At 38.8% G+C, this 24,428-nt stretch overlaps 1 protein-coding gene across 1 annotated transcript in view; it reads right to left on the bottom strand.

Annotated features, from left to right (window-relative positions):
• The window catches only part of LOC150080990 (transmembrane protein 14C-like), a 36,790-nt gene extending 12,865 nt beyond the window's left edge, over positions 1-23,925 (bottom strand). The window contains exons 1-2 of the mRNA XM_090381698.1: positions 23,830-23,925; positions 18,655-18,756 (exon numbers count right to left, since the gene is read on the bottom strand). Coding sequence (XP_090237824.1) covers positions 18,655-18,756; positions 23,830-23,917 — 190 coding nt within the window. The 5' untranslated portion in view covers positions 23,918-23,925. The remainder of the gene's footprint in view (positions 1-18,654; positions 18,757-23,829) is intronic.
• Positions 23,926-24,428: the final 503 nt, after the last annotated feature.

Raw genomic sequence — 24,428 nt, 5'->3', positions numbered from 1 at the left:
TCAATGTATGCCTATCTCCAAATCTATTAATAATAATAATAACAAAGTATACTACTAAATCATGTACATGCACAATAAAGATTTCTACAAATCTTTTGCACATTAGTCATAAAAGAAAAAGAGGGGGGACCTACCCACTTCGTTTTTTTTTTTTTTTTTTCTCTTCTAATAATTTGTCCAATCCTTTAAATTTATTCTCTTCTAATAATTTGCCCAATCCTTTAAATTTATTCAAACTACCCATTTCCACACTTTGTTTCAAAAATCAATTGGCCTATGTATGGCTGAAAGCAAATTTTTGGATGTCTATCTTGCAATCATCATTATCCAATAAATTTAAAATTATATTTCCTTGTGTGTACATGAAAATGTTGTCCGAGAAAGAGTAAGGATGCCATCAGTACTAAAACCTATTTACAGAACTTAACACTTCATTTAGCCCTCCTCAAGAGTGTTTACTTTCAGATGTTGCAATTTAAACAAAGGGAAAATCAGCTGTTTGTACTGCTGGCAGAATCCCTACATATCAATGGAGACTATCCTTTTCAAGACCTATGTTGAGAATGAAAAGGTCACCGCGAGGCTGCAGGCCTATAATGACTGTGGGGCAAATAAAATGCAACAGCGTGCTCCCACATATGCCAAAATGCTGAGGAGTAACCAAAATCAGGGAAAACAAACTCAGAGCAGGCCCCAAAAAAGGAAGCAACCTCTCTCGATGACACCCAACTTGGTTGTGCTTAGACCTGTGGCCACAGATGGGCCCCAGGAAAAGAGAACCAGTGAAGAAATAAAGACAACTGTGATGAAGGAACTAAAGGATGACCTCAAAGCTACTAAGATAAAGTCCATCCGGGAAAACGAGGAATGTAGGACTCATTATTAAAACAGAGGGAAAGGAAGATGTATAGACAATAATGGATAACCCAAAAGTTGCCACCTTGGGTTTGACTGCAGAATTGCCAAAAAAGAGAGAACCTGCTACCATTGTCTTTGACATAGACAAGGACCTAACCCTAGAACAGTTAGCCACAGAGATCATAAACAGAAATCTAGAGAGACCCCCCCCCCCCCAGCAACTACAGAAACAGCGAACCGGTGCAGCCCAGGTACTCCACCAGACCTAGGGCATGACCAAACAGAAACTGGGTTCTAGAGCTGGCCCTGACTGTCTGGCAGCAACTAGAGAATCAAGAGAATCTACATTGAATGGGGATCACACCGATTCTGGGAGCATGTGCCAATCCTGAAATGCTTCCGGTGTTGTAAATACGGCCACACAACAAACCATACGTGTACACAAACGGAATCAACCTGTGGTCACTGCTCTGGCAGGGGACATGAATATAAAACATGTCCAAACAAGGAGCAAGATCCAATCTGTACAAACTGTAAGGCAGGGAAAATGGACCATTCGCATTCTATCAGAGACCCGAACTGTCCAAGTTTATCTTAAAGTAAAAGGGTTATACCAGTCACGAACCGACTATGGAGAGATGCCCTAAAGAGTACAACAGATCCAAAATTGCAATAATACAGCATAACATGCAGAGAGCTAGAGCAGTGGCCCAGCAACTTAGGGTCATAGCGAACGAGGAAGCAGCAGACATCCTACTATTACATGAACCATATACCCACTCAAAACGAGTGTGTGGATATCCGGCAGCATACAAAATAGTCCATGACGAGAGTGACACCCCATGGGCTGCGGTTGTGGTCCGAAATCACAATTATACTGTGACTAAAGTAACACAGCTTTGTGCACCCTGGGCGGCGTGTGCCCACATCTTAACGCTATTGGGCCAAATCTATGCTGTGGCCCTTTACAGCAGGCCAGGCGAGGACATCGCACCTATCACCAGGTACTTGAAGGCCTTGACCGACATGTTCCCTGATCAAAGAATCATAATTGGGGCAGATGTAAACTGCCGTTCCCCAGCCTGGCAGAGTCTGACCCCAGACACAAGAGGTAACAGAAATGGACAGATTTTAGAGGACTTTCTCTTGAACTCCTGTTTCACTATCCTGAACAGACTACACCAGATGCCTACATTTTGTAATAGTTTGTGGGAGGAGACTATTGATGTCACGTTTTCCACGGGAAACTGCAGGGTACGTTGAGGATTGGATTGTCAGAGACTCGTGGACAACTTCTGACCACAGGGCGATTACCTGCCAAATCAGAAGATCATTAAACAGGCTACTAATACCTAAACAAACACTAAATCGCTTCACCATCCGCCGGGCGAACTGGGAAAGGTTCAGAGAGGTCTTAATGCCCACTGTGGCCCAACACCTGGAAACAACAAACCAGAATGGGGACCCAGACAAGAATCAAAAGAGGGTAATGGAAATAATACTTATGGCGAGCGAAGCATCAATGAAGAGGAGAAATCCCAAACCAAGAGCAGTCCCTTGGTGGACTCGCGAGATCCAGCAACTCAGGAGGGAGACCACGAAAAGAAGAAAAGTCTTTCAAAGGGCAAGATGCACATGGTCTGCTGCTGAAGTCCAGATACTGAAGGAGCGCTATAGAGAAGCAAGAAACAGATACACGGATGCGATAAACAAGAGCAAACAAAGAGCCTGGGAAAACTGGGCAGGCATAACAGGAAATAATAAGCCATTGGGGGAAGTCTATAGGATAATCACAAACAAACTCCACGGGGGGGGGGAGTTATTTCTACCACATTGACACCACAGGGGAGCCAAACCACCACATGGCAACATTCAATCACAAATATTCTGGGTGCTATTTTCGGGGAGACTGCCATGCTTACTTCACCTGAACAGCATAAAATATGCAAAGAAAATGACATGTACACCACTGACTCCTGTGAACTACCATTCACGCTAGATGACATCAAATCCACAGCAAATCACATAAGAAATAATAAGTGCCTTGGCCTTGATCATCTCGATCCGGAAATTATCAAAAAAGTAACAGATCTGACCCCTGAACTCCTCCTAAATTTGTTCAATAACTATTTGGATCAAGGCATCTTCCCAAGAAACTGGAAGACTGTGGGACTGAAGCTGATACCAAAAAACACCCACAAAGCCACCAACAACAGCCAACCACCTAAAGACCAATAGCTTTGCTACCGGTGATCAGCAAACTATTTTAGAGAATGCTATATGCCCGAATTGACACACATTACAAGAGGGCTGAACTGCACATGTCTACCCAGTTCGGCTTTAAGCCTGAGTCTTCGACAGTAGAGGCACTTAGACATCTGCTGCATGGTGTGGCCAGTTCCAACAGTAAATACTACCTAATCATCTTCATTGATTTTGCCAGGGCGTTCGACACCATTTGGTGGCCAAGAGTCCTGGCAAGGCTAAGGCGGGCCAACCTTCCCTGCAACTTGTATCTTACTATCAAGTCTTACCTTACTGACAGGAGTATTAGTGTTGTGGCACCCTATGGTAGGGTAAACCGCCATGTCTACATGGGTTGCCCCCAGGGCTCCGTCCTGGAACCGCTGCTGTGGAACATTGTCTTGAATGAGTTCCTGGCAATGGACCTTGGTGACGTCCAAACCCAAGCTTTTGCCGACTACTTGATCTTGAAAATTACTGCCGACAGTAGAGCACAGTTGGAGGTAAAAGCAAAACATGCCTTCAAGATAGTACAGGACTGGACCATCTTACACTGCCTAAAAATCTCACCAACTAAGACATCCTCAATCTTACTGAAAGGCTCCCTTGACCTGCACAGGCCACCTCAAATAAAGGTGAACAACACCACAATTAAACTCCAAAGCCAGTTTAAGTACTTGGAGGTGACATTAGATTGTTATCTTTCCTTCAAGCAGCATCTAAGGACAAAGATAAGGAAGTATTCTGCACTGTTAGCCCGTGTGGTCCGTAGTGACTGGGGACTTAAATGTTGCGTACTCTCCTTATATTATAAAACGACATTCCTACCAGCTATAAAATACGCCTCTGGAGTTTGGTATCACAAGGCATCAACTGCCGTAAATAGATGCATAATCGACTCAATCCATAGAACTATCCTGTTAACCATTACCAGAGCCTGCAGCACCACTAGCACTGTTACCCTACAGGTCTTGGCCTGAGCCCTTCCCCTTGACCTGGACATCATACGCACTGGAATAACCCATTATATAACCAAAGGAATGCCTTGCACCCAACTAGACTACACAGCGGATAACAGTGCAACTCACAAGGCTGAAAAGAACAGGCTGCAGAAATACCTAAAACAAACCTGGCAATACTGCTGGACAAACACAATAAAAGGGAATATCACCAAAACGTTCATCCCAGACGTAGAAAGAGTATACCCCATTCTCCCACGACCTACCTCCTTATGGGTCATGGGACTTTCAATGCAAAGCTTACAGCATTGGGAATAGTGGAGGACCTGTGCTGTACTTGCAGGGAACAAGAAAGCTGGGTGCACATTATGTTTGAGTGTGCCCAATACGAAGATCTTAGATGCAGACTAATAACTAGAGTTCACTATCTACTGAGGGATCTTGAGTCACATCTACTAGATACACAAGAGGAATACTTAGCCTTAACTGATTTTGCCCAGAGATTATTTACCAGGGGCCAAACACTAACCGCCCCATATACAGAAGACCTTAACGGAATGAGACAAAACAAACATGCAAATAGCAGTGAGACAACACAAAGGAGCCGACTATACAGACCTTGGACTGACTACAAAATGCACTGGAAAAAGACAAGTGACAATATATTGTCTAACCACAAGAGGTATAATTACCGCCAATGGGACAGCCTATTGGCGACCCAAATCCGCACTCTCTCGAGCAGATCTTTCTTTCCAAACTCCTGGGGAGGGGGGGAGGCTTGCCTCTTCTCCCCTCTCCAATTTTCTCACTCTGGTGGGGCACGGGCATGCCTCACTACCTGCAGGGGCCATCTACTCTGTGGGCCCCTTACTTCCAATTTCTTACCCCACCCTGTCTTCAGCCTCCCCCCAAACTTTTGTCTTGCCCAGCGTTTAGCCCTACATGTCAAAATTAAAAGAGAACATCAAATTCTTGTCCGAACCCAATTTGGTTTTTAAAACTCACATTTACCGCACAGCCACATGTCGCATACTAGTAATACTAACTTAAGTATCACTAATTCCAACAGTGATATTTTTTTTTTTTTTTTTTTCGGTCCTAACCACTGAAATCCCAGAAAAGTAAGTGGCAGGACCCACCAGAGTACAAATATTGGTAACACCCAGGTGGCCTTTGGTGGGTATTCGTAATGTCGGGTCTCACTAGGGGCCCGGCGGCTAACAGGCTGGACGAACAATGGGCACAACAAACTACATAGTACATATCCCACACACTTTTAAATCTCTGGCTTGTCCGATACAGAGAACATATGCAGAGATGGGAGAAATCCCAGATGCTGTCAGACCCTCAACATACCTAATACCACTTTAGCAGTCTGTCTGCATTTCTCAAAGAACTTTGTGATGGACTGTACAATTACCGCCTTAAACTTAAGGCAGTAAAATTTTACAATCTATATTAAAATTAACTTATTCAGTCTCTACTACCTTGAGTGAGGTACCACTTAAATGTAAATCTGAGATTACCACCACCACCAAAATGAAGTATACCTTGCATTATCAATGACTAACTGCTGCTTTTCAGAGCACCTGCTTAATAAACACTGAAAAGAGATGGACCAGTAAACCCTTATTATTTCATTAATATTAGTCTATAGCAGTGGCCATTAATAAGCTCTCTCTCTCTCTCTCTCTCTCTCTCTCTCTCTCATGCAGCACTTACAGAGGAAACAATATTTGAGGTTTTCTACTGAATTTGTCCAATTCAGTGAAACTGAATCCTCATTTTTCAGTCTTGGCATTACTTTTTTCTAAACAGCTACTAATTATATCCAAATCTCAAATTCAACCTACCATGAAATATTGTTCTAACGTCTGGGATGATGCCTCAAAACGTCTGTCAAGCTCAAATTCAAATAAGGGCGGTCAAATTAATTAATGCCCTGTCCTACATGAACTCTTTCACACTATCTCTCATAGATATTCAGTTTCTGCTTTTTTCTATAGATATTTCCATAGGCACTGTTCTGAATTGTGTACCTGTAATTCCACTATTCTCTTGCAAACCAATCTGAACATGGGATGTGTTAGGGTAACTAAGAGTAAGAACAAGTGCATGTATACCAATGCCAGGAGCATAGTAAATAAATTTGATGAATTTGAAATACCGGTCAAGACATCAAATGCAGACGTTGTTGGGATAGTAGAGACATGGTGTCACACACAGATAAAAGGAATGCAGCAACTTGAAGAAGGGGAGTACAATGTGTACAGAAAAGACATACAGGATAGGAAGGGAGAAGGTATTTATGCTGTTAGGTGAGAAACACAAAATCTAAGGCAGTGCATCCAGTTGACATGGGTGGCCAGTGCAACGTTGAGTCTTTTGGTGTGACATAAACACTAATAGCTGATGAGTACAATAAACACCTGTACAGACAAACAGAAACGGCCAGTAAATCAGAATGTCTTATAATGGGAGATTTTAACTTATGGATTGGTCACTCACAACTAAGAACTTTTGTGGATTTATTGGATGACGGTTTTCTATAGCAGCATGTTCAAGAGGCAACCAGAGGGAGTAATACTCTTAATTCAATTATCAATGGTGCTTATTCGTGCATTAAGAATCTGCACATAAAGGAAACACTAGGTGGCAGTGATCACAGTGTAGTGATGTGGGATTTACTTAAAGATGTAATTACCATAAGGGGTAAAGGTGAGGGTTTTTGATTCCATAAAGGTGACTACAGTAGTCTCAGACAGTTTTTAAATTCTATACAGTGGAACTAACTGATGTTATCAACAGAAATTCTAAATGGGAAGCATTCAAGGAGTTAATCAGGGAAGCTACTAGGCTTTTGATCCCAATTAAAAAATACTGTTCAAAGTTTAGGACTAAATGGATTCCAGATGAACTAATAAGACTTGGGGCAGAGAAGAAAAATGCATGGGATGCATGTAAATTAACAGTGACACGGAAGCCTACAGTAGGTATAAGCTAATCTGTAATCAAGTTACAAAGGAGGTTAAGCAAGCAAACACAGATTATGAAAAATTTTTGGCAAAGGATGCAAAGAAAAACAGCAAAGACAACTTTGGATCACTTGATATTGATGGTTCAACTGTTGATTATCCTGCTCAGGTAGCTGACAAACAATGTATATTTTGCATCTACCTTCACGCATGAGGAATTCTCTAGGGAAGTGAAGACCAGAATTTTATCAAACTCTAACAGGGAGCTAAATAATTTTGTAACAACTGAGAGTAGAGTGGAAGAGAATTTGTTATATTAAGGAAGGCAGCAAAGGAAGCTAGCAAGCACTCGGCCATAATTATGAGATCTTTGAATTCAGAGGGGAGGTACATGATCTAGAGATTACAAATATATCCCCAATTCACAAAGGAGATCAAACGGTGACAAGAGTAATTACAGACCTGTTAGTTTAACAGAGGGTGGTAATCAATGGGTGCTGCTCTTCGTGGACTAATGTTATTAGTGGAGTCCCACAGGGTTCGGTGTTGGGTCCACTGTTGTTTTGTGTATTTATCAATGATATTGATGAAGGTATATCAGGCTTAATGTCGAAGTTTGCAGATGACACAAAGGTTGGCAGGGTTGTTAATGACAGTAATGGCAGTGTGCTACTGCAACAGGATCTAGATAATTTGGGCAGATGGGCTAAGAAGTGGCAACTGAAGTTCAACCTTGATAAATGCAAAGTACTGCATATGGGTAGAAGTAACCCCAGAGAAACGTACCAACTGTGTGGTACTACACTTAAGGTGGTAGAAAATGAAAAAGACCTGGGAGTAATTGTGCAGTCAGATATGAAGTTTTCTGAGCAGTGCAGACAGGCTGCTAGAGCGGGTCATGGGGTTTTGTCAATGATATATAGGAATTTTGCTAGCAGGGAAAAGGAGGTGATTGTCCCTCTGTATAAGGCAATGGTCAAGCCACGCCTTGAGTACTGCGTACAGGTCTGGAGGCCTCATTTTAGGAAGGATGTAGATTTGCTTGAGCATGTACAGAGAAGAGCAACACGATTGGTGAGGGAATGAAGGGATTCTCTTACCAAGGGAGGCTTAAGTTCTGTAAATTGCAGTGGCACTAGTGTGCCTAGTCTCCACTGCCACTGCAAATTGCAGTGGCAGTGGAGACTAGGCACCTGCGCGGTGATCTGATTGAGGTCTATAAGGCCTTGAATGAGTTGAGCACGCTGAATTCTGATGGGATCCTTCCACTTGTTCAGATTACGAACCTACGGGGACATAAGTTCAAATTAAGAAAGGACAGATGTAGAATAGATGTGCGGAAATTTGCCTTTAGCCAGCGGGTGATTAATTGCTGGAACAAACTTCCATCTGTCGTTGTGGAAGTTGATAGGTTAAATAAATTTAAGGAGGAACTGGACAGGCATTTGGAGGGAATGGTGTGATTTTTTTTTTTTTTTTTTTTTGGCTGATGCTGCATAAGCTCCTACACTTGCTTTCTTGCATCATGTGCCACTACTACTACTACTACTTCTGTTCCAGGGAAAATAATGCAGTCACTAGTTAAAGAAGTAATGCACGATCATCTAGACAAGACTGCAGTTATAGTTCAGACACAGCATGAATCTGTTAAGGGGAAATCTTGTCTGACCAATTTCATTGAATACTATGATGTCATCACAAAGGAATTGGATGAAAAATATAATTTTGATATTAAATACTTGGATTTCAAGAAAGCTTTCGATACTGTTGCACATAAAAGGCTGCTGTACAAATTGAAGCAATGTGGAATTAAGGCAAGTTGCTGCTATGGATAAAGGGATGGTTGAGTGGGAGAAGACAGAGGAGTGTGGTAATCAATGGACATTGCTGTTCATTGACTAATGTTATTGGTGCAGGCCCTCAGGGTTCATTGTTGGGCCCATTGCTATTTTCTGTATTTATCAATGACAATGATGAAGGCATATCAGGCTTAACGTCCAAGTTTGCATATCCTACAAAGGTTGGCAGGGTTGTTAATGACAATAATGGCAGTAAGCTACTGCAACAGGATCTAGAAAAGCTAGGCAAATAGGCTGAGAAGTGGCAACTGAAGTTCAACATTAACAAAAGAAAAGTACTGCATATGGGTAGCAGTAACCCCAGAGTAATGTACTAACTGTGTGGTACTACCCTCAGGGTAGTGGAGAATGAAAAAGACCTGGGGGTAATTGTGCAGTGAGATATAAATCACCACACTTTGAGTAGCACCAATCTAGACAAGCTTTTGGAGAGAAAGGATAAGTGAAATGGAAAGTGTGTGCGTTCACACGTTTTGGCTGTTGCTATCTTGGATCATATGCCACTACTAATGCTAATGAACACATGCCTGCCTCAACTAGTCAATATCCATTCGCTGTCCAGCCCCAAACTCACAGAACTAACTTTTCCTTATTTATCACTTCTACTTCTGTTCTTTGGGAAAACATTTCCAATGCATATATTGAAATTCAAGTCTAATATCAACAAGTATTCTTCTTAACCTTCTGCCCACGTATGATACCAAGTACTTGTAGGTTCTACCTCCTTTATGTTTTGGGTTTGCATAAAAAAAAAAAATAAATAAAAAATATCTGTTACCACCTCACAGTAATAATAATATTATTATTACTAGCTATATGGTGCAAGGAAGCCTTGAGACGTATGCTGCACCAGCCAACAAAAAAAAAATTCGAGTTACCCTGAGAGAGAGAGAAGTAGAAGGGAATCACCAAGAAAGAGAAGAATGATGATATCCAGCATCTCAGGACCCTGGGTGTGCTAAGCCCATATTCACCAAATGTGAGCCACTGGGGTTGTTGTTATTTTGGTTTTTAGGAGCATTAGCAACTAAGGCCATATTGCTCCGGGGATATGTGGTGGTTATTCCCTGACCTTTCCGCATCCTCCATATTTGGTGGCTCACGGGCTCAAACCCCGGTCTAATCAAGTAGCGTGTGCTACACACTGCTGCTCCTGCCCACCTGGCTATGGAGGCGACGAGCCACTGGGGTTATTTTGGTTAGAACTGATGAACTGCTGTATAACTGCATTCCTATGGATGGTCATGCATTACTTCATTAATCAATGATGACTCCATTATTTTCCCTAGAACAGAAGTCAAGCTCACAGGTCTGTAATAACTCACTTCACACTTTGATCTGCCTTTGTGAATTGGAAAGATCTGCACATCTCAAATCCCTATGGATTTGAGATATGCAGATCTTGCCTCCCCTAAATCCAAGGATACACTCATAATTATGGCTAAAGGTTTGCTTGCCTTTTTTTCTGCTTCTTTTAATACAATCCATCAGCCCCAAGTGTTTTCTTTACTTTTAGCTTTAACAATTTCTCTTCCAATCCTATCGGTATACAAAATCCATCAACTCCAAAGTTAGAAACAGGTATACTTTTGGTATCCCCATCCCAAAAAACTTCATGTGTAAATACAGATGCAAAATATTTATTCAGTTTGTCAGCAGTCTGTACAGAATCATCAACAGTTATGCCATTCATAGCTAGTGGACAAATATAGTCTCTTTTCTTCTAGTGTTAAGATAAGCAGGTAATTCTTTACTACTTTTATCTGCATCCTTAGCAAAAAAATTCTTGTAATCTGCCTTAGCATATAGACTAGTTTATATTTACTACAGGATAATATATAATCATGCCATGTATTTTAATTCTCTGCAGCTATTTCACACAATGCAATCTAGCCAACATTTCCAATCATAAAAACAGATAACATATCCAGTTAAAGGAGCAACTATATTCATGGTTTGAGATATGAATTCAACACTCTTCGCTACAAAACTAGAATATCTGTTTCAATTTCACCAACAGTAATAAGGTAACTTCAACTTTTGAAATGGTACCAATCATTTCAAATAAAAGTTTGTGAAATAGGTATTCACAGAATTTGCTGGTAAAGCATACACTTGATCAAACCATTCAAGTTTCAATTCTTCATCAATGTGGTTTTCTAGTACAGTTAACTCTTTTAACTCTGCACCATGACTAATGCACACTTTTTATAATGTGGTTTATATTTCAAAAATTAAAAATGTTTATACAAATATATTTCGTAGGGAGCCACAGATGAAAGGGTGGGCACAATACCACCAAACTAGACATGTACAGGGTGTCTATAAATTATTCACCTGATTATGAAACTCAATTAAAATTTTATTGTAACAGGTATTGTAAAATGACTTACTGCAGTTATCAAAGCAACTCAATTAGTTTTCTCTCAGGCAGTTGGCAGCCTTGATCCCAGCAAGCATAGCGACAGTACAGCATTAAAACAGCAACAGTGCAGGAGAAAACAATATGCATGTTGTGGCTGTAGGATACCAAATCTCTAGTGACTTTAAAGAAATGTTTTCAACAGGAATTCCAGAAAGATGCACTTACAGAAAAATGATTGAGGCAAAGGTTGAAACAGTTCAAGCTGCCAGCAGCCTGCTGTACCAGAAAGGGGCAGGCAGGCTAGTGTATCTGCAAATCAAGTTTCAGAAATACAGGAAGTGTTTACCAAAATCCTACACCAGGCAAGCCTGCAGCTGCAAATACCATAAGCAACACTACACAAGGTGATTAACAAGAGATTGAAACTTTATGCTTGCAAAGTACAAATTGTCCAGAAAATTAAGCCTCATGACAAACCACGAGAAGAATTCACCATTCACATTCTCAACCATATAGACGAAGACGAGCACTTTCTGGAAAATGTTGTTAACAGTGATAAGGTAACATTCCACCTGTCTGGTAAAATTAACAGACAGGGGGAATTAAAATTAATAATTGTCGTAAATTACCTAAATAAGCTTGAATTATATGCTGCACCTCAGCAGGAAGCGGGGGGGGGGGGTTACACATAACTTTTGCAATACATTCTTTATAGCTGTGGATAGGAAGTGACAGCATATAACCCAACAACAGTTTAAGTTTGAAATTTTATTTATTTATTTTTTTTTGTTAGTTGTTGGTGCATCGGCTTCTGTGACCATATTGCACCTCCCAAGGTTTTTGCATTTTCTACTCTGATCCAAGGCAGGATTCGAACCAGCAACCTTTGGGTTGCCAGGCAGGCAACTTACCCACCCAGCTAGCCCAGTCGGTAAGTTTGAAATTCTGATGAGTGGTGCATGCACAAATGCTATATGTACTACTACTACCACAAGAGAGCATACAATTTCTGGGCAATAAAGTCGTGTAATTTTTTAGCTATCTTGGTTTCATTATACTTTTCTTTTAACTGAGTAATCATTTCTGATTATGGGGTCAAACACACAGGAAGTTCACTATCAGATGAAATTAGTGAAATTTTTGCTCCTCTGTAGTTGTTTGGTATTTTACACTGTGTGGTTATTTTTCACATGTTTGTGATTAGTGTGTAAGTACTGTAATGTCAGCCTATTCAAAAGTAGTGATATTGCCGAAGTTCTGTACACAAAGCTTTGTAGAGCTTAAATTTTGTTTTCTCATCCAGAAATTGGATTAAATATACTGTAAGGCTCCAGGGCATATCTACTTCAGACTGAAAGCAATCTTATTTGGTCAACAGGTTTTATGATCTACTATTTGCAGTAGCGTGTCCAAAACAGAAATTAAAAGGCATTATCAATGGTTTTCCAGAATTCTCTGCAGTCAGTGCTGATTTAATTCCAAATTTGTGTGAAATTTGCTTCACTTTTTGTATACTGGTAACACTTTATAATTAAGGGTTACAATTTGGATTTGTTTCGGTATAGAAGTTGTTTAATGGTAATTCATGAGCTGAAGGTTCCTAATTCTAGTACTGTCACATTACATACTGATCTCAATAGAATTATCTCTACAGAAAATTTCTGGAATGAATTTTTTTACAGCCTTTACTAAGATACTTATTAGTCACTTGAATGACATTTATTATAGAATTAACAGGTCTACAGTCACTTCTCTTCAGCAATTGTTGAGTAAAATTCAATTTGCTTGGAATAGTAACTCTGATTTATATGCAGTATTTTTCAATATGGCTTCTGCCCTTATTAGAACTTTCACAATACTGTTTTCACATTATTAGGTATCTTTGAAATTTTGAAAGGTTTATCTGGACAGCTATTTTTTTTTTTTTTTTTCCAAATGATTCTGACCTAAATTGCTATTCTATATCTCAGGTGTTCTTTTCTGCTTTTTTTCCCTCCTACCCTTCTGGCACCTTTTTTTAAAAGAAGTTATATGAAATTTCTATATCATATACAGATGATTTAGCTTTGTTGGAGAAAGCACCCAGGGGTTAAGTCCTGAGATTGTTCACATTAAAATCCAGATTCAGTGGAGTGTTGACAAGTTAATTTTCTGAGATGCTTTAGTCTTATATTTAATCTGAAGAAGTCAAAGTATTTGACTTTTCTCTTGTAAGGTCTGCAAGTGGTGTCTCAGCAATTCTAATTGGAAGTTAGAACACCTGTAACTGTGAAGTGCTCAGGAAATGTGTTTAATGCCAAATTATCTTTGAAGGAACACTTCGCATTTATGAGACTGAAAATTCTTAAAACATAAGTTTCAAAGCAAATTTAGTAATCAGAACTCATTCTGAAATATTGTGTGTTATATTGAGACCTCTAATGATATATTGTGTAATTATTTAGTCTTGAGCCACACCAATGAATCTAAATGCCATCCTTAGTTTCAAATATTGGTTGCTTAGGTGACTTTCTAGGAAGATAAAGTTACCATTTGTTCCTTCTAGATCAGTTCTTCTTTCAAGACCTGATATCCATCGATAAAAGCAGTGTGGAACTTTCAAGCTGTGCTGGCAATATTGAATTTATTAGCGAGCACTGACAACAGATTAAACCATTGGGATTTTTTTTAAAAGTGATATATTCTGTCTAGATCTTTACACAACAAAGATCTAGATAGGGCTTTGGTTAGTATTATCTAAGAATGGAAAGCCTATGAATTGCTTCAATATCATATCACCCTTGAATCATTTTCTTGTTATAATAGAGACACAAACCTATGGATAATTTAGCACCAGCCTTCACGTTAGTCCTTAAGATTCCAAATTAGTCAGGATGCTTGGATGCTTTATATTGCTTGTTTGATGTTTGTGGAGCAATTAGGAATGGGACATGATATTGCCAAGGGGAATGTCTTTGTGTGTGCGCAATGTAAGGAGTGTGGGGAATTCAGGCGACAACTCAGCACTGTTATGGACCTATATGAGAGCTTGAAGGACAGGGTGGATGCCTTCGAAGAATTTAAACTGAGGGGCCCATCAAGCTCTAAGCTGCCCACATCAATGCCAGAGCTTGCACTTGAACATCACGCAACCCCAAGGCAGAATGCGCTGGTCCCAAAGGAACTAGTCGTTGTTGGTGACTATTGTCAGGGAAACGGGAAACACATTGTGCAAAAAGGATAGGTGGAACAGGACCAGGGTATGTCTTCCAAGGGCAAAGGCTGATGATGTTGTAGAGCAGATATCATCTTTTAAGGGCACAAAGGGTGATATTATTGTACAAGTTGGCACTAATGATATTAAGAGTTGGAGATCGGCGGAATTACTTAACAAGTACAGGTCAATGTCGAAAAAAAGCCGTGAGATAGGGTTCAATTTGAAAGTGTCTGCAATTCTGCCCAGACACGATAGGAGGGAGTATATGATGAGAGCCTTGTCGATCAATTCAGCCCTGGAGAGATTGTGCAAGGCATACAAGGGTAGAATTTTTCTCAGCCTGGTCTGTGCTTGTGAACAGGAAAGAGTGCTTCTACAGGAATGGGATACACTTAAATAGAAAGGGTGCAAGGATATTTGCTGATGCTATCAAGGCAGAGTTAGGTGGGTTGGAAAACTGCTAGCTTGGGGGAGATGCACTGACTAATAGATTAACAGTAGCTGCTGGCAGAGGTGAAAGTGATTCTTGCACTGCTTCTATTGAAATGCCATTGAGCAACAGTCTGGAAAACAAGGCAATGGGGATTTCCAGGACTGCTGGAAGTCATAGTGGAACAAGTAAATACATGGGCTGTGTTAGGGTAACTACGAGTAGAAACAGGTGCATGTACACCAATGCTAGGAGTATTAGTTAATAAATTTGATGAGATTGAAGTGCTAGTCAAGCCATCAAAGGCCGATATTGTTGGGATATCAGAGACGTGGTGTCACACAGACATAAGCAGTGCAGAATTGGAATTTGGGGAGTATAAAGTGTACAGGAAGGGAGGAGGGTTTATGCTGTTAGTTAAGAAACACTTAAATTCTAAGGAAGTGCATCCAATTGATGTTGGTGGACAATGCAATGTTGAGTCTGTGTGGTGTGACATAAGCACTGGGAAAGGAAAAATGAGATTAGGTGTGTGTTATAGGCCTAATAAATCTGATGAGTATAATGAGCAATTATACAGAGAAATAGAGTGGGCCAGTAAATCACAGTGTCTTATAATGGAGGATTTTAATTTCCCAGAGATTGACTGAAATTTGTGGGTTGGTCATTCACACACTAGCAAGGCTTTAGTGGATTTATTGGATGATTGTTTTCTACAGCAGCATGTTTGGGAGGCAACTAGCAGGATAATACTCTCGATCTGATTATCAATAGTGATTCTTCATGCATTAAAAATCTGCAGATAAAGGAACCACTAGGTGGCAGTGATCACAGTGTGCTGAAGTGGGATTTACTCAAAGAGGTAACTACCATCAGGAGTAAAATTAAATGTTTTTGCTTTCGTAAAGGTGACTATGGTGGTCTGAGACAGTATTTAAATTCTATACAGTGAGATCAACTGATGATGTTACCAACATTGAATTCTAAATAGGAAGCTTTCAGGGACTTAATTTTGGTAGCTACTAGGCTTTTCATTCCAACTAAGAAACACTGTTCAAGATTTAGGCCTAAATGGATGTCAGATGAACTAATTAGACATGTGGCAGATGAAAAAAATACATGGGATACATATAAATTAAAAGGTGACACAGAAGCCTATGATAGATATAAACTGGTCTGTAACCAAGTCACAAAGGAGTTTAGGCAGGCAAAGGCAGATTACGAGAAATCTTGGGCAAAGGATGCAAAGAAAAACAGCAAAGAGTTCTTTACTTATGTAAACTCTAGAAGGAAGGGGATGAATCAGATTGGTCCACTTGATATCGATGGTTCAACTGTTGATGATCCTGCTCAGGTAGCTAACAAACTGAATGAATATTTTTCATCTACATTCACACGAGGAATTATTCAGGTAGGAGAATGCCACAGGAGTTTTAAACTCCAGCAGTAAGCTAGAATCTCTTTTAATAACTGAGAGTAAAGTGGAAGAGAAATTGTTGAAGATAAACATAAGAAAGGCACCTGGGGTGGATGGACTCTATCCAGTTATATTAAAGGAGGCAGCAAAGGAAGTAAGCAAACCCTTAGCCATAATTATGAGAGCTTCCTTGGACTCAGGAGAAGTACCCATGGACTGGAGATGTGCAAATGTGACCTCAATCCACAAAGGAGGATCAAAGGCTGACACAAGTAATTATAGACCTGTGAGTTTAACTTCTGTTCCAGAGAAATTAATGGAGGCAATGGTTAAAGAAGCATTGCAGGATCATCTAGACAAAACTGCAGTTATAGCTCGGACACAGCATGGGTTTGTTAAGAGAAAGTCTTGTCTGACCAATTTGATTGGATACTATGATGTAGTTACAAAAGAGCTGGATGCAAAGAATAAATTTGATATCATATATTTGGATCATAGAAAGGCTTTTGATACTTTGCACATGGAAGACTGCTGCACAAGGAGCAGTGTGGCATTGGAGGCAAATTGCTGCTATGGATAAAGGGATGGTTGAGTGGGAGAAGACAGAGTGGTAATTAATGGACACTGCTCTTTGTGGACTAATGTTATTAGTGGAGTCCCCCAGGGTTCAGTGTTGGGTCCATTGTTGTTCTCTGTATTCATTAATGTTATGGATGATGGTATATCAGGCTTAATGTCCAAGTTTGCAGACGATACAAAGGTCAGCAGAGTTGTTAATGACACTAATGACAGTACGCTGCTGCAACAGGATCTAGAAATGTCAAGCAGATGGGCTGAGAGGTGGCATATGAAGTTTAACATTGACAAATGTAAAGTACTACATATGGGAAGCAGTAACCCCTGAGTAACGTATCACCTGTGTTGTACTACACTGACAGTTGTAGAGAGTGAAAAGGACCTGGGGGTAATTGTGCAGACAGATATGAAGTTTTCTAAGCAGGGCAGACAGATATGAAGTTTTCTGAGCAGTGCAGACAGTCTGCAAGAGTAACTCATGGTGACTTGTCAATGATATACAGGAATTTTTCTAGCAGGAATAAGGAGGTGATTATCCCCTTGTATAAGGCAATTGTCAGGCCACACCTAGAGTACTGTATACAGGTCTGGTGGCCTCATTTTAAGAAGGATGTAGAGCTGTTGGAACAAAGCGTTGCTCTTACGAAGGAAGTCTTAAGTTTTGCAAATTGCAGTGTCTGGAGACTAGGCACCTGTGAGGTGATCTTACTAAAGTGTATAAAGCCTTGAATGGTTTGAGCATGCTCAATGCTGATGGGATTCTTCCTCTTGCTCAGAATAATCGACTGAGAGGACATAAATTTAAATTGAGGAAAGACAGTCATAGGATAGATGTGTAGAATTGATAGCTTAAACAGATTCAAGGCAGAACTGGACAAACAACTGGAGCGAGTAGATGGGTGAAATCAGAAGAGTGTGTGTTTTTTTTTTTTTTTTTTTTTCTCTGGGCTGATGCTGTATAAGCTTGCTTTTTTTCATCATGTGCCCTTGCTAATGCTGATGCACCTCCTGGAGTTTTGGTGGTGTCCTTGGGCCAGAATTTTAGCACTATGTTGACATGGAGTGGCAGTGGTTATTGTGGCCGTTGTGAATTATTTTGATAAACTAATATGTGGACTGTCATTTATAGCACATGCAACCTACTTTTTTTTTTTTTTTTTTTTTTTTTGCTTAGTGGAACATTTAGTTTTTATTTGTTATATGCTATGAAGCCATCTCTAATAACGTACCAGAAACCTGCATCATTTGTATTTTATTCTGGTAATTTGTTTGAACAATAAAGTGATTTTATATATGTAAATTTTCAACTTATTCACTAGTCGTTATAATTTTAACTTTTTGACAATATCAGGATTTGTAATTTTTTTGCTGTTGTCTCAGTTTTATTGTACTTTTGTTTGTATTTCATTATAATTGAGTAATTATTTCCAATTCTGAATCAGATGCAGAAAGTCTACTATTACATGAAATTAGCAACACTTTTCTTGACATCTAAAGCAACTTTACATTCATCAATAATAGAACACTGTCTCCTACATCTACTCTTGACGGGGCTTTCACCAATTGACTGTAACAATGCACACAGGATATTATAATATAACAATTAAAAATGTTATATAATGATATCCTGTTCAGCAATAGATCCTTCATTACTATTTTTTAACTTCATTCCCGTACAAAGTTAAACAGAAATTATAGATGTTTAATTATGCATTGGCAATGGATGGATACGTTATATTTATTGATGGTAGAAAACAATTAATCAGTATGCTTACCCAGTGTCAGCTGATAATTGTTATGGTCCATCCCAAGTTGATAAGCTCCATAACCTAATAGCGTTCCATATCCTAAACCAAAATATAGAGATGGTTTTGATCCTAAAAAAAAAAAAAACAAAAAAGAGACTGGAAAATTTTGCTTGATTGACAAAAACATATTGAATATTCAGAAAAATAATCTTGATATTTTATCGTTAAAACTGTTTAATCAGCTTAGACTTTTGTTATAGTAAAGGATAACTCCAAAGTTTATGGACTTCTTAAGATCCCAGTCGTGTGTGTAAAAACTAAATTCTAATTACAAGTGTGAAAATATTTCTCCACCACCATGACTGACAATACATAATGATTAACTATACTTTCTCCTATCCAATTAATAGGCATAACTGCCATTAAATAACTCGCACCGTTTAAGAATATGAGGCCAGCTCGCAATCAACTGCAGTGTGCCATTACACAAAGTAAGGTCCAAGGGCTTTCATTTCTTTCTTTCAACTGTAACAGTACCAGTCACTTACACATATCACAGCCTAATAAATACCAATCCCTACTCATTTATGATAGGAATTGCAGCCAGATTGTTTTCCTACAAAATGGAATCTAACACACTGGAGTTCAGTCATTGTTACTTATTTTCGGATAAGGTGTTTCCTACCACATTTTTTTTCAAACTTTTCACGATTAAGGATCCCTTTTATTATTTTTCTCCCATGGACTTTTTTTTTTTAACTAACAATCTAACTTATCTCTTTCATATTTCCCTATCAAGGCTTAGAATTTTAACAAATTATAAAACAAAAAAATGCATGGATAATCCGTACAGCATATAAGTTACTGTAAAATTGTTAAAGGTCCCCCCCCCCCACATACTACCTTCATTGATCACAGGTTGCAAACCACTGTATTGCACTCCAGCTGCTAGTACAAAAGCAAAATTTGTACTAGCAGCTTGAGATTGGCAAAAGTGATGAGATATAATGCCCACAGATTCCTATTAAATTAAATGCTACAAGATATTTTATACCTTGCAATTTCATAGGGGTCCTAATGATAAGTGCGACATGAAGACATAACAATCGAGCAAGTGCCTTTTCACTTTGCCCTTACTTGGTAGAACAATGGGAAAGGACAGTTTAAACTTATAAAATGGCTGCTTATAAGTAATCTAGTAACAAGATTATGGAAGTTATATATTTGTAATTAGTTTATAATTCTATAAATTAGACCTATTCTAGCATTTTAAGTGGTCCAATTTGAGGAGGCTCAAAGAACTGGCATGCCACTACAGGTTTCTTTTTTAATTATTTAAATATTAAAAAAGTATTTATTCCCTTAGCTATTATTAATGTATAGAACAGTTTCACAGATGGTTAGGGAGGAAAAAAACTCAACAAAATATGAATTGTGTTATATTTACACAAAAAAATGATGAAAATTTCATTTATTAATATAAAATTGTAATACATTAATTATTTTTTTGCCCTCTGTAAAATTTCCTCCAGCTGGCCATAGGCCAGAAGTGGCTTGCTAACTGATAGCACTGCTATATATTATAAATTGTAATGTCATATTTTGAAATTAAATCATCATATTATAATTAGTAGGTCAAGTTGGATAGTTTAAACTTATAAACAACTACTTACATTTATCATGCAGCTTTATATTTAAAATTTTAGCGTAAGGGTATTTTTAGAAGTACTTCATTGTATTATAATTCTTTATTGAAGATATCGATTATATTTGCATAATTTCAATATAATTTTATCTAGTAAATAGTTTCTACTAGAAATGGTAGGAAATCACTCAGGATGGCAAACTCCGAGGTAATTTCACTGTGATTCGCCTGCAACTTGTGGTCTTACAGTTTGTACTGATTGTAACATATACGTGTAGCAATCTATTAACTAATGGATCGAATGCATTTCAGTGTGCTTGATGTAAAGATTGATATCAAATCAAAATCTGCATACTGTTGGCTGAGAAGTCTTGGGAAAGAGGAATAGACTCCCCGAAAACAGATAAACCGGGGGGGGGGGGGGGGGGGCTGCCCAATTATTCAGGTGGCAGCACTACCTGGTAATGTGCGCGCGTGCTCTCTCTCTCTCTCTCTCTCTCTCTCTCAAAAGATCAGTGAGGCACAGCATCAAGCACTAAATGCTATAGTTCCAAACAAGGTTATCTTAGTAGGAATGGGAGGATGAACTTGAAGTGAAACTGGGAATATCTGTAATAGAAGAATGTTACTGAACCAGAGTATGTTTTCCAAAGTTGTAAAATCAATGATATCACTAATCAGCAAATTCGAAGGAACTAAATGGGCTACAGATACTGATATAAGAACTAACAACAAAACAAAAAGAAATGACAACTTGATTGCAAAATATAAGGTTATACTGGCAAACTTACCATAAAATAGGGTCAATTACTTTTAATGTGAGGAATTACGCAAAGCTCATAGGTATGATTTTTTTCTTAGCATGGCCTATCCTAGTTGGAATGTGTAATTGTTAGTAAAGGTGGAATTCGTTTGAATAAAGGAGGTAAAAGGACCTCTGCTAATACCATAAAGAGGAGCTTGAAGGCTTCAGAAAAACTGCCAGTTGGAGAGGTCAAGGGAAAATGTAAATGTTAGCCAACATAACACTGACGCACTCTTCTCACGGAAACATGCTTCTTGTTTGTTTGTTTTGTTTAGTTTTTAGGAGCATTAGCAACTAAGGCCATATTGCCCTAGGGATATGAAGTGGTCAATCCCTGACCTTTCCGCGTCCTCCGTATTTGGTGGGCACGGGCTTGAACCCCGGTCTAATCAAGAAGCATGTGCTACACACTGCTGCTCCTGCCCACCTGGCTACGGAAGCACCAGGGAAACATACAATGAAAGGTGTGCTGTAAACAAAATGAACAAATTAAAGCTTCTGGTCAGGTCAACAAATGCCAGTATTGTAAGGTGAATTGAGACAAGGGACAAAGAATTTTATTATGGTGAATACAACAGTGTATCCAAAGAGAGGATGGGGGGGGCTTATCAATAACCCACATGAAAATGCCTCAGGTCATTTGCAGAATCTAAATTAAGTGCATGGTGTGTGATGGCTAGTGATTTACTAGCAGTAGCTTTAGGTTACTTAAATGGAAAATCAAATGCAACTGTCATGTTATGCAGGGGTGTTCCTAGGATATGTGGCACCCAGGTGCCCAACTGAAATTTGGCATCCCTTTAAAATTTTCTTCATATGCGTATATAAGTTTCAGGTTTTCAGATGCCATTGAATGTTGGAACCTGGGTGCAGTGCACCCCTGGCACAGCCAAGCCTAATTTTATGAGTAACTTTAATTTCCCTCTTATTGACTGAAAATCATGGACAAGGAGCAAACACACCAGGTACAATGAGAAGTTTTTTATTTATTTTAGCATATCAAATAGGAGGCAAAGAGTTGAAAACTCCTTGACCCACCAAGATCTGAGCAGTATCATGTTATTATTATTATTAGCCATATATTGCAAGGAAGCCTGAGGCTTATGCTACACCAGCCAAAAAAAACATTTCTGAGTTACCCTGAGAGACAGAGAGAGTCAGAAGTAGAGGGGAATCACCAAGAAAAGAAGAATGATGATATCCAGCTCAGGACCCTGAGTGTGCCAAGCCCATACTCACCAGATGTGAGCCCCTGGGGTTAATGTATACGACTTTGCAGGAACAAAAAATTTCAATAGTCTAAAGGCATCAGTTGGAACAAGGGGAGGATATAGCAGATTGAAGTATTTGTTAGGTCTATTAATAGGAGAGGTATTAATATGCCATATAAACAAGTTTCATTCTTACTGATCATAACAGCTAATCAGATGGTAGACAAGATCTCCCTTAATTATCAATGATTGCCATATAACTGCATTCCTGTCAATGATCCTGCATTAAGTCAATAACATGGATTAACCATTATTTTCCCTTGAACAGAAGTCGGCTTACAGGTCTAAAATTACTCACTTTGGCCTGTGTGAATAGGGAGAGACATTTACACATCTCCAGACTACAGGGACCTTCCCTGAACAAAAGACTTCATAATTATTGCTACAGATTTGCTTACCTCTTCTACTTCTTAATATAACTGGATAGTCAGTCACTCCAGGTATCTTATTCACATTTAGATTCAACAATTTTTCTTTCACTTTACTCTCAGTTATCACAAAATTATTTGACTCCCTGTCATAGCTTGGTATGCTTCTGGTGTCCCTAAAAACTTCTTCACATGTGAATGTAGTTGCAAAATATTTGCTTCTACAATCACACGATCATCAAAGTGATGCCATTCATATCTAGTGGACAAATGTGATTTATTCCTTTCCTTATAGTATTAACATAAGTAAAGAAATTTTTAATCACATTTTTAGCCAAAAATTTCAAGGCTGAACTAGACAAACTTTTGGAGCAAATGGATGGGTGAAACAGGAAGGGTTTTTTTTTTTTTTTTTTTTTGGCTGATACTATATGAAGTTTGCTTTCTTGCATTATATGCCTCTACTACTGCTAATTTCTTCTAAGCTGCTTTGGTGACTTGTTACTGTAGGTTTCTGTGTGCCCTGCGAGAAACATAGAGTAGATAAAAATCAATCATCTCATATAAATCTATCATTCCACGCATTTTTCCTCTGACACTAGTCTCCCCAATTCATCTGACAACTATTTACGTCTAAATCTTGAACAATATCTGTTCCCAAAATGTGGTAGCGGAATGGTAATTTAAATAAACGAGGAGAGCCTTTATACATTTCCTAATGAAAGGTCAATACCAGGGATTTTACAACAGTAACTGTAGCCAACTGCATGGAGAGGAGGAGAATGCGAGGCAGTGAGGTACAAAATCGAGAACTTCTAACCAGTACACAATTGGGCAACTGGCGTTTAGTATAACACACGCAAGAATTATTAGAATAAAATAAAAAATTAGGATTTAAAGTATCCGTAAGTTTGGATACACTTGGAGTTCATAAATTTTTAAGTTGCAAAATAAACTTCTCACACCTCGAGTAACAACATAGCAACAGATAATGATTATTATCTAACTCGTCTCACGATGTTTTTACGAAATACCATTCCGGTTCACTTTCTTTAAATAAGGCAGTCATAAATCTAACATCCATTTCACACAAACGTTCCCCTTTGCCTGTACCTGCTTTCAAATAACCTACAACTCCTCCAGTTGCAACTGCAGCAGCAAAAGTAGCAGTAACGGGATCAAATTTTATAGAACTACCCATAATTTTGAAAAAAATCAAATTTAATACCGAACCAAGTATCAAAGAGACACCTACACACAAATATAACTTTACATTATGCAATCCCGATCAAGCGATGATTATACAATAATTAAAATAAATATAATTTTAGTTACAATTAATTAGTATTAGTATTAAAATAGCCAAATGTAAGGAAGTGAGCTTTTTATGCATCTGCCAAAACACAATAACACAATGAAATATAATAAAATAAAATTAAATCCTCAATCACTCACTCTTTCCTAGTTGCTAAAAATTGACCATCTAATTACACTTTAAATTTAAACAGCTTCAGCCTCCACCACCTTGACAAGCATTTTATTTCAATTAACGGTAACTTTGACGGATGGTAAACTTCATTAGATACAGTTCTATTACTTGCTAAGACTAGAGATGTGTAAATGTATCCATAGATCACAAGGAGTGGAGGGAAAATCAAACGGTGATATGCACTACCGTAGCTACCCTTTTTCGGGCCAGGAGACAAACAACA

The sequence above is a fragment of the Mastigoproctus giganteus genome, chromosome 9 (assembly GCF_048544385.1).
Source record: "Mastigoproctus giganteus isolate SK-2022 chromosome 9, ASM4854438v1, whole genome shotgun sequence".
Taxonomy (NCBI): Eukaryota; Metazoa; Arthropoda; class Arachnida; order Uropygi; family Thelyphonidae; genus Mastigoproctus; species Mastigoproctus giganteus.
The sequence above is the reverse complement of the archived record's forward strand: the minus strand, read 5'-3'. Positions and strand labels throughout refer to the sequence as shown.